This window comes from Sabethes cyaneus, chromosome 2 (assembly GCF_943734655.1).
Source record: "Sabethes cyaneus chromosome 2, idSabCyanKW18_F2, whole genome shotgun sequence".
Classification (NCBI taxonomy): Eukaryota; Metazoa; Arthropoda; class Insecta; order Diptera; family Culicidae; genus Sabethes; species Sabethes cyaneus.
The window spans coordinates 222,178,692-222,194,154 of record NC_071354.1 but is presented as its reverse complement, the minus strand read 5'-3'; the positions used below and the strand labels follow the sequence as shown (position 1 = coordinate 222,194,154).

General features: G+C 42.1%; 1 protein-coding gene across 1 annotated transcript; it reads left to right on the top strand.

The window, feature by feature from the left end:
* Positions 1-2,670: 2,670 nt before the first annotated feature.
* LOC128736689 (uncharacterized) lies at positions 2,671-6,852 on the top strand. The gene is made up of 3 exons (XM_053831177.1): positions 2,671-6,158; positions 6,216-6,337; positions 6,641-6,852. The coding sequence occupies exons 1-3, from the start codon at positions 2,671-2,673 to the stop codon at positions 6,850-6,852; spliced, it is 3,822 nt and encodes a 1,273-aa protein (XP_053687152.1).
* The last annotated feature ends 8,611 nt before the right edge of the window (positions 6,853-15,463 follow it).

Below are 15,463 nucleotides of genomic sequence, written 5' to 3'. Positions count from 1 at the left end.
TTTCACCCAGTAGAGCGGTAGCACCATCTCCAAGGGCAGACCATATTCTGCCACAACGGTCTCCGAGGTTTAAAGCACCTAAAGGTTCGAAAGGAGGCAGAGCCTCATCCAGTACTCGCGCGTAGTTCTCGCTAGATTGCGGGTTACCTGGCTGCCTGATGTTCAGTCGGGAATGATGGCTTTCACGTATGAGGTATACAGTTGACAGTTTTCAGCGCACATATAGGTACTGCTACTAGATGATAGTTAGTCAGTATCCGTACCTCGTAGGGAACATCTGGTCGTCTTCGTGTGTGCCAAGGTAGCTTTGTGGATAATTTTGCGTGGGAAGAAGGTGCTACCGACCTGGGCGTTCATAATCCCGATGAAGATCTTGATGTCCCGTTGCGAACAGCTGTCCTACGTTGCCTCCAACCGCGCGTTCCTTCTCATCTGCCGTCGTGCGAGTAGTGCACGTTGATGATGCTGTAATTGAAGAAACGGTTCTTTATCCTCAATAGACACATCTCCTCGTCCATCGCCCTCCAATCTATCACGTGATCTTGCATTCTGCCCTACACTACGAAGCCCATTTCCAGTTCGCGGTTATCTCCCATGACTTCCAAACCTTCTCTCGTCCGCGACAAACTTCCTGCAGAGCTACGAGGCCCAGTTTGAAGCGTTCTAGCTATTCGAGCAGCATCCAGTTCCAAGTACCGAGTTTCCATTCGTCGTGCTTGTTTCGTTGTCTAGGTCGAAGCTGAATATTCCGATACCTATTTGCTTGAATGTTCGTAGTGATTATTGTTTAGGCAGGTTTCCTTATTGAGGACAATCTACCAAGTCTCGTGATAGGGCTGTCTTTTTAGATTTTATGCCGAGACATCATCTTTCTTAATTCAACCGCTCGCTCCGAACGAAACGCTGTGGTGAGCTGCTTTAATTCAAGAACTTATGCTTTTTTATTACTGGAAAGCTCGTTGCAACCTTTCTTTTGATACCAAAATTGTTTCAATCAGTGGTTAAAATGTTCTGAGTCTGACAGTAAAAACTGCTATTTTAGGGTGTGGTGCCTAATTCGAACAAAATCGGAATAAGTTTTGTCATGGGGTTACTGAATTATTACGTAATCAAATATTTAGGTAAAATCGTACATTCTTGAACAATATTTTTCATATACCTTTAAGGTCACTAGTAGACATAGAAAATAAAAAAAAAACCTTAAAATCTTTACGCTGTCGATTTCGTAACTTTTCGTAATTTTTTTTAGTAAACGAAAAATAAATTATTTCTGAATGAGTTAAACCACCAAAATTGCTACTCCTCCACAGCACTCAGTCATAAACTTCAATCGGAGTTGGAAAATTTTTCCGCCGCACTCACAACGTACTATCTACTTGTACTTAGTTAGCACAGATAGAATCACGCTTTACGAAACGAAATCAAAATTTGCACTTACACACAGGGCGCGTTTGTAAACCATTTTTCGAACCGCCAGCCATTTTCCGTGACTTTCCAAATTGGCGGTTACAAATTGGTGCATTCGTTCGGTCACACCCCCTCGTCCGCCCGGCCGTGCTGTCCCGGCGCCCGATCGGGCTGCTAAATCGCATGACTTTGCCTGCTCGCCGCGCCGCGCCAGCTGTCTAGTAAATGCATGAACAATATCGTCGTCGTCGTCATCCTCGTCATCGCGTTTTCCTCAATTCAAAATTTTATGTAATAACGAGATGTAAACTGTCTGTTAGTTAGACGAGCGCAAGCTCAAATCTATCATCTGAGGCGGCTTGGCTTGGCTGGGCTGGGTCTGGGTTTGGGTTGGTTGGTCGAATGTGATTTCCAAAGTGGTTCATTTGCTCAACTGGAAAACCTCCTCAGCGAAGAAATTGTTTTTTCTCAACGAGATATTTTCACAGCGATTGAGCTGACCGAGTAATGATGGAACAGATTAATTTGCTGGTAAATGTGGCGTGTAACGTGTACGTGTTTGAGGGCCCTTGAGGTGAAATTGACAAATTTAGATCTGGAGCCGTGGTTGAGTCTGTGAGAGCTGAGCATTTTTTCTTACGAAGTATGTCACGTGCTGCAAAAATGTTGCGAATTGCGATTTGAGCGTGGCTAAGTTACGAATATCCATATCCCCTGTCATGAATACGATATGAAGCCTCACGGCTAGGTTTTGATACGGCGACGATAAATTAATAAAACGGTCAACAAGATACTCCTGCGTCCCGCGGTGAGAGGCATTTTTTGCTGCACTAATAAATATTATGTATTATGAGGAAATGTAAATTATGCGCTTTACTGCTCGGATCTGATTTACATCGTTTCTGTTAGAGGAACCTGAATACATAGTTTAAGTTTTTCGATTGTGCAATCCCGCATCAAAATTCAGTTTGCACTCTCGATCGTTGTTACGTTGGTTGACCCAATTCGTATAGTTCTGTAAATATTCAAGTAGTTCGAGCCAAGCTTCAGCTTTTTATCAGAAACTTTGATGATTTTACTAATGAGAGTTCAACAGATTTGAACCACCGTTTTAACCAACTCTAATTTATTTTGACTTGCAGTTATTACTTCTTATTTTTACGATCGCCACAAGCAATGTGTTAATAGTCTTTTTTTCTCATCGCATTTTCAGGTCCCACAAAGCCACTGGTCACCGGGCGGTGGCTGCCCTAGCCACCGATGATGTACGCCAGCAGAACGCTGCCGTCGGCTGGTGAGAAGCGTCCAGCCGACAAGCAGCAGAGTTTCATCCAGCGTTTCTATCTGTTCGGCACCGGCCCCGGCAGCAACAGTTCTCCCACGAGTCCCAGCAGCAGTAGTTCGCCTAGCGACTCGCCCGGCACACCGGAGCGTCCGCAGCCGGTGAAGAAGGCAAAGAAAAAACCTACGGAGGAGTCCGAAAAGGAAGATTCACCTCCCTACAGTGTTCAGCGTTTGAAGCAATTCTGGAACAACCGTCTCAGTCTGAGTGCAAATCCGGCTCAACCGAGCGAAGCTACTCTTTCGAGAAAATTGAAAAGTGTCAATTTAAGTTCTGCCAGCAATTCCAGAAATCCAGCGACTCCAGAGTTTCTTCGCAGAAACGGATCAACAAGGGGTTCGGCCACCCGACGAAACATCGTCCGGAACAGTTTGATCCCCCTGTATTCCAATCTTGGGGTAAAGAAAGTAGCCAGTCCAAAACCTACCCGGGTTAACAACGATAGTGGAAACAATTCTGCACTCCAAACTTCCACAAACGGAACACAACAGAAACGCTCGAGCCTGGTTTTAAGTCCAGTAAAGGACCAAGCGAAAGAGAAACGATCCTGTGTCGAGCGGGTCGGTTATAATGCTGGTTTTCCTCTCGTAACGGCCACACCCACCGGAGGACAAATCAACTGGGCACGACGTGTGGAATTATTCGGTAAAAAGCCGCCAAACGGTACACAAGAAGAGCAACCAAAGATGCCGATGAAGACCGAGAACTACGTGAGCAACTATATCGATGTGGACATTCAGAATGAGCCTCCCCCGCGGGAAGAAACGCCGGAAAAAACGCTTGTCCCAGAGGAAAAAGTGATCGTTGCACCTCCACGGTTAGAACCGCGAGATTCACTGGACAGCAAGAAAAGTTCCAGCTCAGCGGACACTCTCTCTGGCCGGCGTCATGGGACTCCAACTAGAAAGGTGAGTTTCCGAACGACAACTTCGCCGTTCAATCGAAAACTGCTCCATCCAAGTGGAAACAAAGTGGCGGCTCTGACGAATAAGTTCAACAAACTAATCCAGCAAGATGCGGCAATTTTGGAAGAAGTTCGCAAGCGAGGAGGTTACCTGCACAAATCCGGTGGTCACGTGTATAAGGTTATTGATGGCGATGGAAATGGAAGCTTACGGAAGAAATTGGCCACAACCACTGGCGGTAAAAGTGAGGAAAGCTCCGATGAAACCGCCGCCGGCGGTAAAGGATCCTTACGAAAGACGGGGGTAAAGAAACGTCCAAGCCTGCGGAAGAATCTGTACCGTACACCGGAGTGGGAAACGAACAGAACCTCGCTGTGCGTTAAAGAAGCCCTGGAAATCTTCGAACCAAATCATCAGCAGCAGCTAACGTTGAAAGCGGATAGAAAACCACCGGCAGGCAAGGCAAAGCCCAAAGTACCGGACAAAAGTGATCAAGTTATACAGAAAACGAAGGAACTCAAGTGCAAGAAATCGGTCCAAATCGAAGCCAAAAGTTGTGATAGTAGCAAAGTCGAGAATGTAGCGTTAAGTGAGGTGCCAAATAGTATTAGCGAAATCGAAAGTAGTATTAGTAGCGAAAATAAGTCCGATGAACCAGGCAATACTCCAATAACTCCAATGGCTGACGATGCTTGCGAAACAGATGGTAAGTCACAAGCTGTTGAAAAAGACGAAAAGTTTGACAGACCCAAACCTACTCCAGTAACGGAAAAGGTTCCAGAATATTCTGTTGTTAAGAAAAGAACGGAAACCGTCAAAGAAGCACCCTCGACAACAATAGCAGAAAGGCTGGTGGAACAGTCAAACCGTCCGAAGACTGAACAAGACTCCAAATTGGACAAGATTCACAGTAAAAGTGAAGAACCGAAACCGGTGCCAGCGAAGTCCAAAAGTACCGTCCAAAAAATTTACGAAAAATTCACATTCCGATCGACGAAAAAGATCAACCTCACTGGGCCGGCACGAACCTCTAGCGAATCTCAGCTTAGCACCACGTCCGTAGCATCCGAAGACAGGCGAATGGCGTTCCCTTCGGAGAACTGCCTTGCGCGGAAGTCCTACATTTCCTCGATCGAGATACCGACCATTCACATCGAAGAGGCGACCGAAGATTCGTCGGACAAAAAGATAGTAGATGCAATTCGATCGCTCAACCAAAAGATAGACAATCTGTCGAGAAGTTTCAACGATCTTAGCTTACAGGATCCCGAGCAGGAAACCGCAGAACAGAAAGTGGTTCAACCGAATAACTCCTTCTTGTACCGAAGCATGACCAAAATCAGTCACGGAAAAGAGACAGCCGTCAGCCAGATGAACATCGTCCAAGCGGTAAACACAGTGCTGATCAACAAGTCCGTCTCGATGGACGATCATCATTTTCCGTGTCGAGATGATTTAGACACCCTCTACGTTAAGGAAACCTTCCCGACGGTGGCAGTCAGTAAGCCACCGACGCCGATCGAAAACGACTACGAACTGGTGTCCAAGGTAGAGTCTCCGAAAAAAGCGGAGACTGTCTCCACCAGGGGCAGCACCATGAGCATCGACATCATGGAACTAACCGCCAAGATCGAGTCCTTCGTTTACAAAGCGAAGCTCTCAGACAACAACTACCAAAGCGTTAACACTACTAACCCACACGAAACCGTGGCTGTGGTCAAGAAGCCAACCGACCTCGATAGCCACAGCGTCAACAGTTACGAATCATTCGAAAACTACGAATCGATCGAGCGGTCCAACAGTCAACCTCCTACCAAAGAGGAAGACACGTACGAAATTTGCAACCCACCCCAACCGCTACCTCCACGAAACGAATGCCTCACACTGCCGCAACCGAAACGGAACCTTGCCGGATCTCCCACTTTCTTGCCAAACTACCAACCGAGTTACGAAAGAATCAAATACGACAAAACTCCACCACGTCCACCGAAACCGGACGAAGTTCCACTGCCACCGCGTAACGCCGTTCCCCCGTTCCCGGATCTCACCGCGAATCGCGAACCATCGATATCGCCAACCCTTTCGGACGAACCTATCTACGAGGAAAACATCTACGACACGATTCGCAGCTGCGACGGCGTCGACTACGACGATCCGAACGGGAGCGGCGAGTCGGCGGTTATCAAGCGACCCAAGGCCAGCCTTCCGCCGGACGCCGTATCGATCGTTTCGTCCAATTGCTACGAATCGATCGGGTCCAAGCTGGCGGTGGACTTTCTGCGGCATGGCATCGCCACCCTGCCGCGGATGGGTTCGATTTCGACGCTCGCGTCCGATCAGATCACCAACAGCCTGTACGGGTGCCAGACGGAGGTGCAGAGTCTGACGCCACCGAGTGAACGGGCGGGCGGTGGCAGTGACACCAGCAACAGTGCCGAGTGGACTGACATCTCCGATGATGAAGATGACGAGGGAAGTGATTCGAGGCGAAATAATTTTATAATGTGAGTTTAGGATTTTGTTTAATTTATTCTATTCATGAAATATAATCATTTTTGCAGTGTCCGGAAGCGAAATAAGGCACACCAGATGCCAGTCTGGTCCCGGAAGGTTCGCCACAAGTGGGTGTCACAGCAGCATCAACAGGAGCAGCTACTGCAGTCTGATCAGCCGAAATTAGACGGTAAGTCCTGTTTTAGACATGCTCAATTTTGCATTTTTGCCAGTTTTATGAAGCAAACTTTAAGAGAATGGAACTTTGGATTTTATTTCACGATAAAAAGTATGAGGACTATCGTTCAAATTCAATGACGTTTTACTTCATTGTTCTATTTTCTTTAATTACAACATAATTCTCCGTTAAAACAACACAGAACTTACTACTAAATTTCCAATGAGTAGTCCTGCAGTCGTTGTTGCGTTAGTCTATCTAGCAAAACAACAACAGAAACAGAACACACTTTAACGGAACTACGCTAATAACCAGCGTTCTCGTTCAGTGCCTTTCGGAGTTCGATGGTACTTATGCTTCGCATAGGAATGCACTTCGCAATGCCGATCCGCAACGCAGATCGAGTCAAGAAGCATAGCGAGCCACCTTCGCAATTTATCTCATCGCGTCGACAGGGCGGTGGTAGTCTGGTCTGGACAAATCTCACGCTTATAATGCCGATAGAGTTATGCGCGCAGCTTGGTTAGTTATCTTCTCAACGATCTTAATTTGCTGGGGAACACATTTGATTACGGGGATCGATATTTTCAATGTAAGTCTGATAGCTACATTGAATCTGTTGTTTTTTTTTCTATCCATTCTTGGCATACGTAAGGTACAAGCAGCGATCATCCAACATTATGGTGGAATGATTGATACTTTATCAAGATCGTACAATGTTTTTCGCGGATCGATCAAGAGATTTAATTTTTAGATTAAATTTTCCATGACTTTTTTAAAAGAATACCATCGGATAGAACACTTTTTTGGTTGAATCCTTTCAAATGCGCAAAATCGACTAACAACTGGCTGTCAAATCAATGAACGATTTGATTAGATTGACGGTATTCATCCGTTAACTTTCAAACGTGCCAGATTTATTTTCGCTACGGTTGCTCGGATCAAAACTTGAAGAATCATTCTTAAAGTTGTTCCGCCAATCAGTCCGTTTCAAAATGAGGTTAAGTTTTGTTCGGTTCTGCAATCAGTCACATATATTCGTAGATATTTATGCTGAAAGCTGAAACCATATTCTGAGACCGCCAATGACTGCTGTAGTAAGTCAGAAAAATAAACCGACGCACATAACGGGTCTCCCTGCCTCGTTAAGTTTTGCTGCGGCTGCTGATATGAACAACCATCGCTAATAACATCTGAACTGGGTTGTTGAATCGATTGTTGTTATGATGATGATATACGGTTCATGTTGAGCTATGAGAAGTTGTGAAAAGTTATCGGCATTCCCCTGTCCTCCATGCGGCTTTATGGTACGCATGCTGCAGCAGAATATGTGCTGCTGCTGCTAAAAAGACTTTGAGAACCGAGTGCTGATGCTGTGTGTTTGTGGGAAACATAAGTCCGATTGTGAGGAGCTGTAAATAATAGGCTAAGATGATTGGGACTTTATGTAATGCGTCGAACAACGAGCGGCGAATCTGGTTGGTGGTTTCCTCTTTCTGGTACCTTTCAATGACCGCGCGTTTTTGCTTTATGTTCTGATCGTTCCCATTTTAAATATTGCTGCATGTAGCTATTAGGAGTCGTGAATTATTTAGTGGATCGATTTTGCGGTCAAAATTCAATTTGAATCGAGCGGGAATTGCAAAATCATCTCATGGCTCTTCTCAGTAAATATTCATACTATAAAGTTTTTCAAGCATTGCTGCTTATGTTAATACGACATCTTGGATTGAAAATACCCATTTTTTAGTGTTTTTTTATATACCTATTATGATGTTTAAGTCGTATGTCTTATCTTAAATTTTAAACACGGCATCGAACATCAATTTTCAGCTTCTATAGTCCGAGCCCAAAACTATTCATATTTGCAAATTTTCTGTTCATCATTTTCAACTATCCCATATATCCAAATACCACGATTTATTTTATCCGGACGGAATGCAGTGATATTGTTTTTTACAACTCTCCATATATTTAGAGAAAGTTGCTGTAAAATACACATTTTGTTTGACCAAAGCTACTGAATAGACGCGTGCCGTAAGATAAACAAGCAATGTTCATGTTAAAAGATAAAATTTAAAGTAAATTAAATCCTCATTGTGATAATTTGGAAATCCAAAGTTTTTACTCCTAAGTTGGTTCGAATCTTATCGAAATCTTAACAGGTTTTTTCTATTACAGTATTTAGCGATATTAGCATAGGTTTCTCAAGGTACATATATGGCAGCCAAAAAGTGTCGATCGTCAATCAAAACATGATCGATCTGAGAGCTAGAGTTCCCATTTGGATGCCTCCAGATATGTTTCCGAATATTCAGACGTGGAAAATAGGTGCTACAGATGGTCATTCCTCTGGCCGTGGCGAAATGTTTGAGTCTCAGACCAATTTCGTTGGTCAACAGATGAAGACTATGTCTCCCATTGACAGAACGGAAGAATTTCTCCCTCCTGATCTGCGCATTTGCGTCTCGATGATGATTTTCACGTCATGTTTTGGGTACTGTCCATAGGTCCTCTCGAGTCTATCATAGAACTCGTACTTAGCATCATCAGATTAAGCATTTGTCGGTGCGTAGACGTTGATTAGGCTGTAGTTGAAAAACTTGCCTTTAATTCTCAGCACACCGCAGCCTCCGCCGGATAACTCATTGCTTTTGCTTTCCGAACACTACAAAACCGACTCCTTATTCTGCCTTTCTATCGCCACTATAGTAGATATGGTACTTGATAGAAATACCCGTAATAGGGTCTACTGCACGTAACTACCTTTCTCCGGAATTTGACCATTGAGCTTCCTGGATAGCAACGGTCTCCACGCCGAGTTGATGAAGCTCTTTAGCAAGCCAGCCAGGTACCAATTTTCCAATCGTAGTCCATTAATCGTTCCCTTGTTCTTTACCGTGTCCTATGCCGATTGATTCGTTCCGTATTTCCACTTTCGTTTGTTGTGGTAAATGAGGGTTTCGGTATACTATCTTACCGGGGTCGTGATACCTACATCCCGCTGATGGGTCTGTCATCTTAGGTGTAGTCTGCGGGATACAGTTTTCCCTATTCAGACGCTCGTTTCGAGACAGACGTTGTTCGACCCGTCCCTCACCTGGGGAACAGGCGATCAAGTTGGCACCTCCTAGCTTGACTGCTCTAGTAGGTACATGAAGCATTTCCAGGTACGGCCATCGATCGTCATCGTTGACCTAGATCTTCCAGGAGGCGTTAGCTAGGGGCTTGAGAGAGCCAGAGCTATATTTGACGCTCCTTCCAGGTAACTTTCTCCACTTCATACCCATACACCCGAGTTTTAATAAGTTTTTGACATTTCATGCAGGTCATAATTTACTAACAGCTTACTGGCACACTGTCCCCCATTCTGTCTTGGATGCATTGCTTGTGCCCTAACAACGGATTTATTGCGTGGAAAGTGTGGTGAATCGACAATTTCTTTAAACGGATTTTTCAATTTGCTACCAATATCGCGAAAGCCACAAAAGACACAATTCAATGGAACAAATTTCCCTTGAATCTTACGTTTATTAAGGCTTATACAAAACTGCGTGAACGGGGCCTAGTGGTAATTGACTGCAACCTTATCCATGACCTTATCCATGATAAGATGGATACCGGCAAGTTCTGCAGCTCTTTTGTAGTCTTCAGCCGGTTCATCTCCTCCAGTTATCTCTTGGCATAAAGGACAGAGGCCATGTCCGGCCAAAGACCACATTCAGGCGGGCTCTTCGTGCTATCTCCCTGTTGGCCGTAAGCCCCGAAGGAACCTTTACCTCGCTGGTTTTCAGCCACAGAAGGACCTTCCTTGGCAACTTGGTGTAGGACGATATTTGACGTCATCGCTTACCTGCTTGGACCTGCTTTACCGTTTGGCCCGTTACTTTGACCTAATGACCATAAACGCGAAATGATGAAGCTATTTTGCTCTCCTCGGTCTTCCTCTTAAACTTCTACGGCACTTTACGGTCACGCTGCTTTGTCGGGCGGCCGAAATTATGCTTCCGTTAGACGCTCTTGTCTTTCTCCAGAAGGAACATGATGTTTTAAATGCCGGACCGGCTATATCCGGCCGACACGAAATGCCACACGATTTCCAACTTCTTCGCTCCGGGGTGGAGTTGGCAGTACGAACAAAGCATCGAGCGCAGTTGCTTGACTGTTTTCGCCGTGACTGTTGCAAATCAACTGATAACACTGTCTTTTTTTCCTGTACACAACAGGTTTCGTAAGGAATTATCAGATGGATTTCATGGAAGCCCGCATCCATACGGACCAAATTTTCACCAAATTTTCTTTTTTAATTCAACGGTCAATAGCACTTTTGACATTTTTCACTTGTTTTTCGGCCCAGACTCTTAGTTTTATACCAATACATAAAAATAAACGCATTAAACTTAAAACACATACTATCTAGCAGCACAAAGCCTTTGTCGGTTTAATCCTGACTAAAAGTGTCGAATTGACTCAAAATTTCAGAACAATGGTTTAGAGCAGCAATAAACGAAAAAATCGCCTGTTTTTTTACAAAGTAGACTAAAGAATAATCCACTGATAAATCAAGGATGCAAAAAGCATCGAATTTTACAAATGTTTCCTACTAAACACTTAAATTCCACTTGCGCAATTTTTTAAGGACTGTCTCTTCACTGCTTACCGATCTTGTTTTGCTGTTTGTTTTGACAGCTATGGAACTTCGGCGGTGTTAAAATGTTTCGAAACGTAAGAAATAACAAGTGCAAACACTTAAAAAATCGAGGGGTGGAGGTTTTATCCACAGTGACGATTATACCCGGATTACCCCTACATAATGTTTGAAAATCTTGTTTCACCAGTTTGTATGCACGAGGGACTTTTTTTTTGGAGAAAAGGTTTTGTTTCACTTCCATTGTAGGAATTTTCATAGAGTATAATTGGCTACGTGAGGGAAGTGGGAGCTGACTGTGACGGAGCCAACGTGGAGGACGAGGAGCGTGAATATGTATATGTATATGATTCGCCATAACTCAGAAGTGCCTGGTCGGTTTTTCATCAAAATTGACGCACATGTTATTTGACATAAAAGAATCAGCACAGGGGGTTGACAAAAGGGGCGGAATTTATTGGTTTGCTCGTTCACACACTTGTATTTTGCTTCTATGTTTAATTTTCATTTTTACTGTTTACCTTTTCACAGTTTCATACAGAGTCGCATCATAACAGGGATTATTAAGGTTAATTTTACGAAAAAATTGATTGACCCAATCCCCAATCCATTGACTTTTCGGAGAGTTCATTGTATAAAAGATACAGCTTATCATTATTCAGCAAATGTCGCATATATAACATCTGCAAATTTTGCTTGGCTGTGATGCAACAGTCAAATGAATCAAAATTAAGTCAAAGTGATCGAACCAACCCTGCTGCTAAAAATATTTTCATTTTAATTTAACATTTTTCATTCTGTGATACTTGGTTCTAGAGTTTTAAAGATACAACCACTAACTAAGCGATGTCCGCAAAAACACCAGCTGCAGGTTGAGAAAATTCGATTATTTTTAAGTGACTGTAAATAGTGCCCCAAATCTTACTCTAAACACCACACCTAAGTCTACAAAATTTCGTAGAATTCTACTGTTTTACTTGACTCACTGCGGATACACGTTGTCCTCATGGGATCGTGTTGGTTCGAAAGGTTCGAAATATCGCCCTTGTATCGAAAATATCGTTAATTTTGATCACTGAAAATAACGTACATAAACGTGATATTTCAGGTGATAGTACAGTAATGTTCCGATTTTGTCAGCCCCATGTTGAATTTTGGGCTGACAAAATGGGAAAACTGAAAAAATCGGGGAATTTTTTTCAAAATTCAAAACTTAAGACCTTGTAATACCGAAGGCTTCTACTAAAAATTAAATTTTAACCCTCAGTTGGTCAACCGAAAGCTCAATGAACCGGGCACAGCACACTGATCCAGAACCTTTTTTTGGTGTGCATTAACTTTGAGCGGGAAAGCTTGGTGTCAGGTTTATGGAACCTTTGAAAGAGTTTCTTAAAATTGAAAACTCTATCGTCCAGCGAAATTCAAATTTTGTAGTACGCAATGATTTCGTTATAAAACTGAATAGTTATTTTTGTAACTTTTTACGAGTTTCATGCCATAACAAAAACATAAATTACAAAAAAAAGCGATTGATATCGATATTAGTGGCATATGCGTTATAAACGAATAAAACGGTAGATTACGTTTTATTGCAATAACACGTAGATATATTCGCAGTAGGTCAGGTAAGATAGTAGGACTCTTCGGCTAAAAATCTGTACGATAATTTTGAAAAATACCCAAGAGCAAGGATGGTTCGATCACTTTGACTCAATTTTGGTTCATTTGACAGTACCGTCTCAACCGAGCAAAATTTGGCAAAGTGAGATATGGAGCATTTGTAGAACTAATTATTATCTACAATTTTTCAAAACAAAGTTTTGCTGTATCTTTTGCAGTTACGGCGCTACAATGCTAGTAACTCGTTAGTGACTAAATGAACGTTCATTTAGTTACTAAAGAGGTACATTATCTAGTAATCTACATCTAACTAGTTCTACAAATGTCCCATACATCAACTTGTCAAATTTTATTCGGCTGAGACGGTACTGTCGAATGAATCAAAATTCAGTCAAGTAATCGAACCATCCCTGCCCAAGCGATAGCCCCCTTTCCCACCCTATGAGTCCAATTATTGCTGTGCCCCTGAACAAAACACGTCATAAAAGCACAGATAAAGCATCAGCATATGAAATTCAAGCATAAAAGCAGTTCGTTTCGACTAATCTGAATCGGATATAAAAACGTGATAAAATCAAGGGCAGACATAATCGGCTTAGCACTGTACTAGCGTCAATGTGCCGTGCAGATGTAACGCTAATAAAAGATTGAATTACTTAACCCTCTAACGGGTAAGGCCGTCTGTAGACGGCCTTCGCTTTTGAAGCTCCAGAGCCGCATATGACATGTGTTTTGAATTGCCAATATGCAAAATGTGTTCAGAACAGATTTCTTGACAGTTTGATATTAATATCACGACATTCTGACTATGCATTCAAAAGTTATCATTTTTGAAAAACAAAAATTCCGAAAAATTTCGAAAATAATTAATGCGCGAATATTTCCTTTTCTACTTTTGATGAAAAAGCACATCTAAAACAAAATGATTGACCTTAACATTTTTCTATGAGTAAATTTCATACTTTATATCAATTTTGTAATGTATTTGAATTGAAAAAATATCTGGGAAGAGCGTTATACATGGAAAACGAAAACGAGAAATTGGACTTTTTCTAACCTGGCGCTCCTCCAGATAATTATTTTTGCATGAAAATCAAAACTTAAGGTTCTTTTGAGTGTACTTTTATGATAAAACAGTCATTAGCTTGATCGCATCGTTTTTACGATGTTGCCCGTTAGAGGGTTAAGGCTGTGAATTTTGATGCTTGTTGTTTAGCTGGGTAGTTTTTTCTCCATTTGCGGTAGAAAGCTTCTGCAGGCAAGCTTGCTCGAATAGTTCAACCCAGCTTCGCTGTTATGCACATGCTGTTAACGCCCGATAAGTATGCAACTGTGTATTTTTATAGTGATGCTCAAGCAATGTCTGCAATGCAATGACTGATTCGTATGCTTTGTTTGATTCGATCAGTTTGGAACTCAAATTATTACAGTTTTAACAATAAACTTCAGTACCTTATAGATCGTTTTTTCGATTGATTGAAAAGACAATTTTAGTGCAAATCTTAGGTGGGCTCTACAATGAATTGCATACGAAATATTTGTTTTATACTCCACCGAAAATGAAATCAATTTGCAGTTGCATTTCAAGCAAGCAGTCATTCCTTTTCTCTTTCACTTTTTCAATATTCAAGCAACATTCAAATGTAACTTTTTTAATTATTATAACCCATAACAACGTAATATATTATTACGTGTTTGGCATTAAAATGTTTTTGAGCGACTGTTTTTGGTATTATTACGTTTGACAAAAGTTTGTTCAGCAATTTCTTTGTTAATCAACTTGGAACACAATAAAATATGTAGGGTCTTTTTCTAATTTCCGTCGTAATAAGGAAAGCCATTCTAATTTTCATCATTTGCTGGATGGATTTAGTGAATACTCCAAAAGTACTTGTACTGATTTGACTAAAACACACTTACCTTCCGATCCGTGAACTTTGAAATCACTGAAAAGCGACTATTAAACCGTATTATTGAAATTACGCAACTGACTTTATTGCTAAAATTCGTCGTACCGTTTTAAAATCCGTCCAACAAAATTTTTCATCGTCCGAACTAAAAATCACAACAATGTTTACGAAGCTAACGCGCATGTATTTGTTTAGGACGGCATGACAAATATTATTCTACAAAATTTCTGCAGGTCAGGCTGTTTTCTTGCGTGAGCTATTTTCATTTATGAATGACGGAAATTAGCACGATTAGTTGACATTGTCTTCTTCGTCGCACGAAAAAACGTAGGAAATTTGGCTGGTAGGACTTCTTTAATGATAAAAAGCATTCAAATAGATCTCAGCTCACTTTGATTGATTGCGTATGATAGACAACTAACTAAAATATTAGGGAATAACTAGTTTTGCATTGTGTGTCATGAAAATGCTGATATTTTTAATAATTTGTGTTGGATAGGACGGGAATAGGCAATTACGACGATGTAGCAACATACCCTAGGTAGAATGTGTGGCTCATTGAATTATGATTCAACTCAGAAGAGCAACTAAAAATAAATGCCAACGTAATGTCTTTGCTAAAGTTAATAAGCATACAATTTTCTAACTATTCATTGTCTACAACACCAAAGACAACAAATTACCCCTATAAAAATCCTCAACACCGAAAGTTGCGCAACGTAATATTATTTGTCCATGTTGTTCAACATCTCAGCTGAACCTGTTGACCTGTTTTATGCGATTTTCCTGCACGCTATAGCGTGCTGATAAATCCGCACACGGCATTCGTATTGGCAGCCTCTCGCTGCTGAGCGCGCATTTTATGGCTAGGAACAAACGCCTCGTGGGTTGACAACCAACATGACAGTCTGCACAGCTCATCGAATCGAACAAACTGGCCGTTGCCGTTCGAGCAGTTTC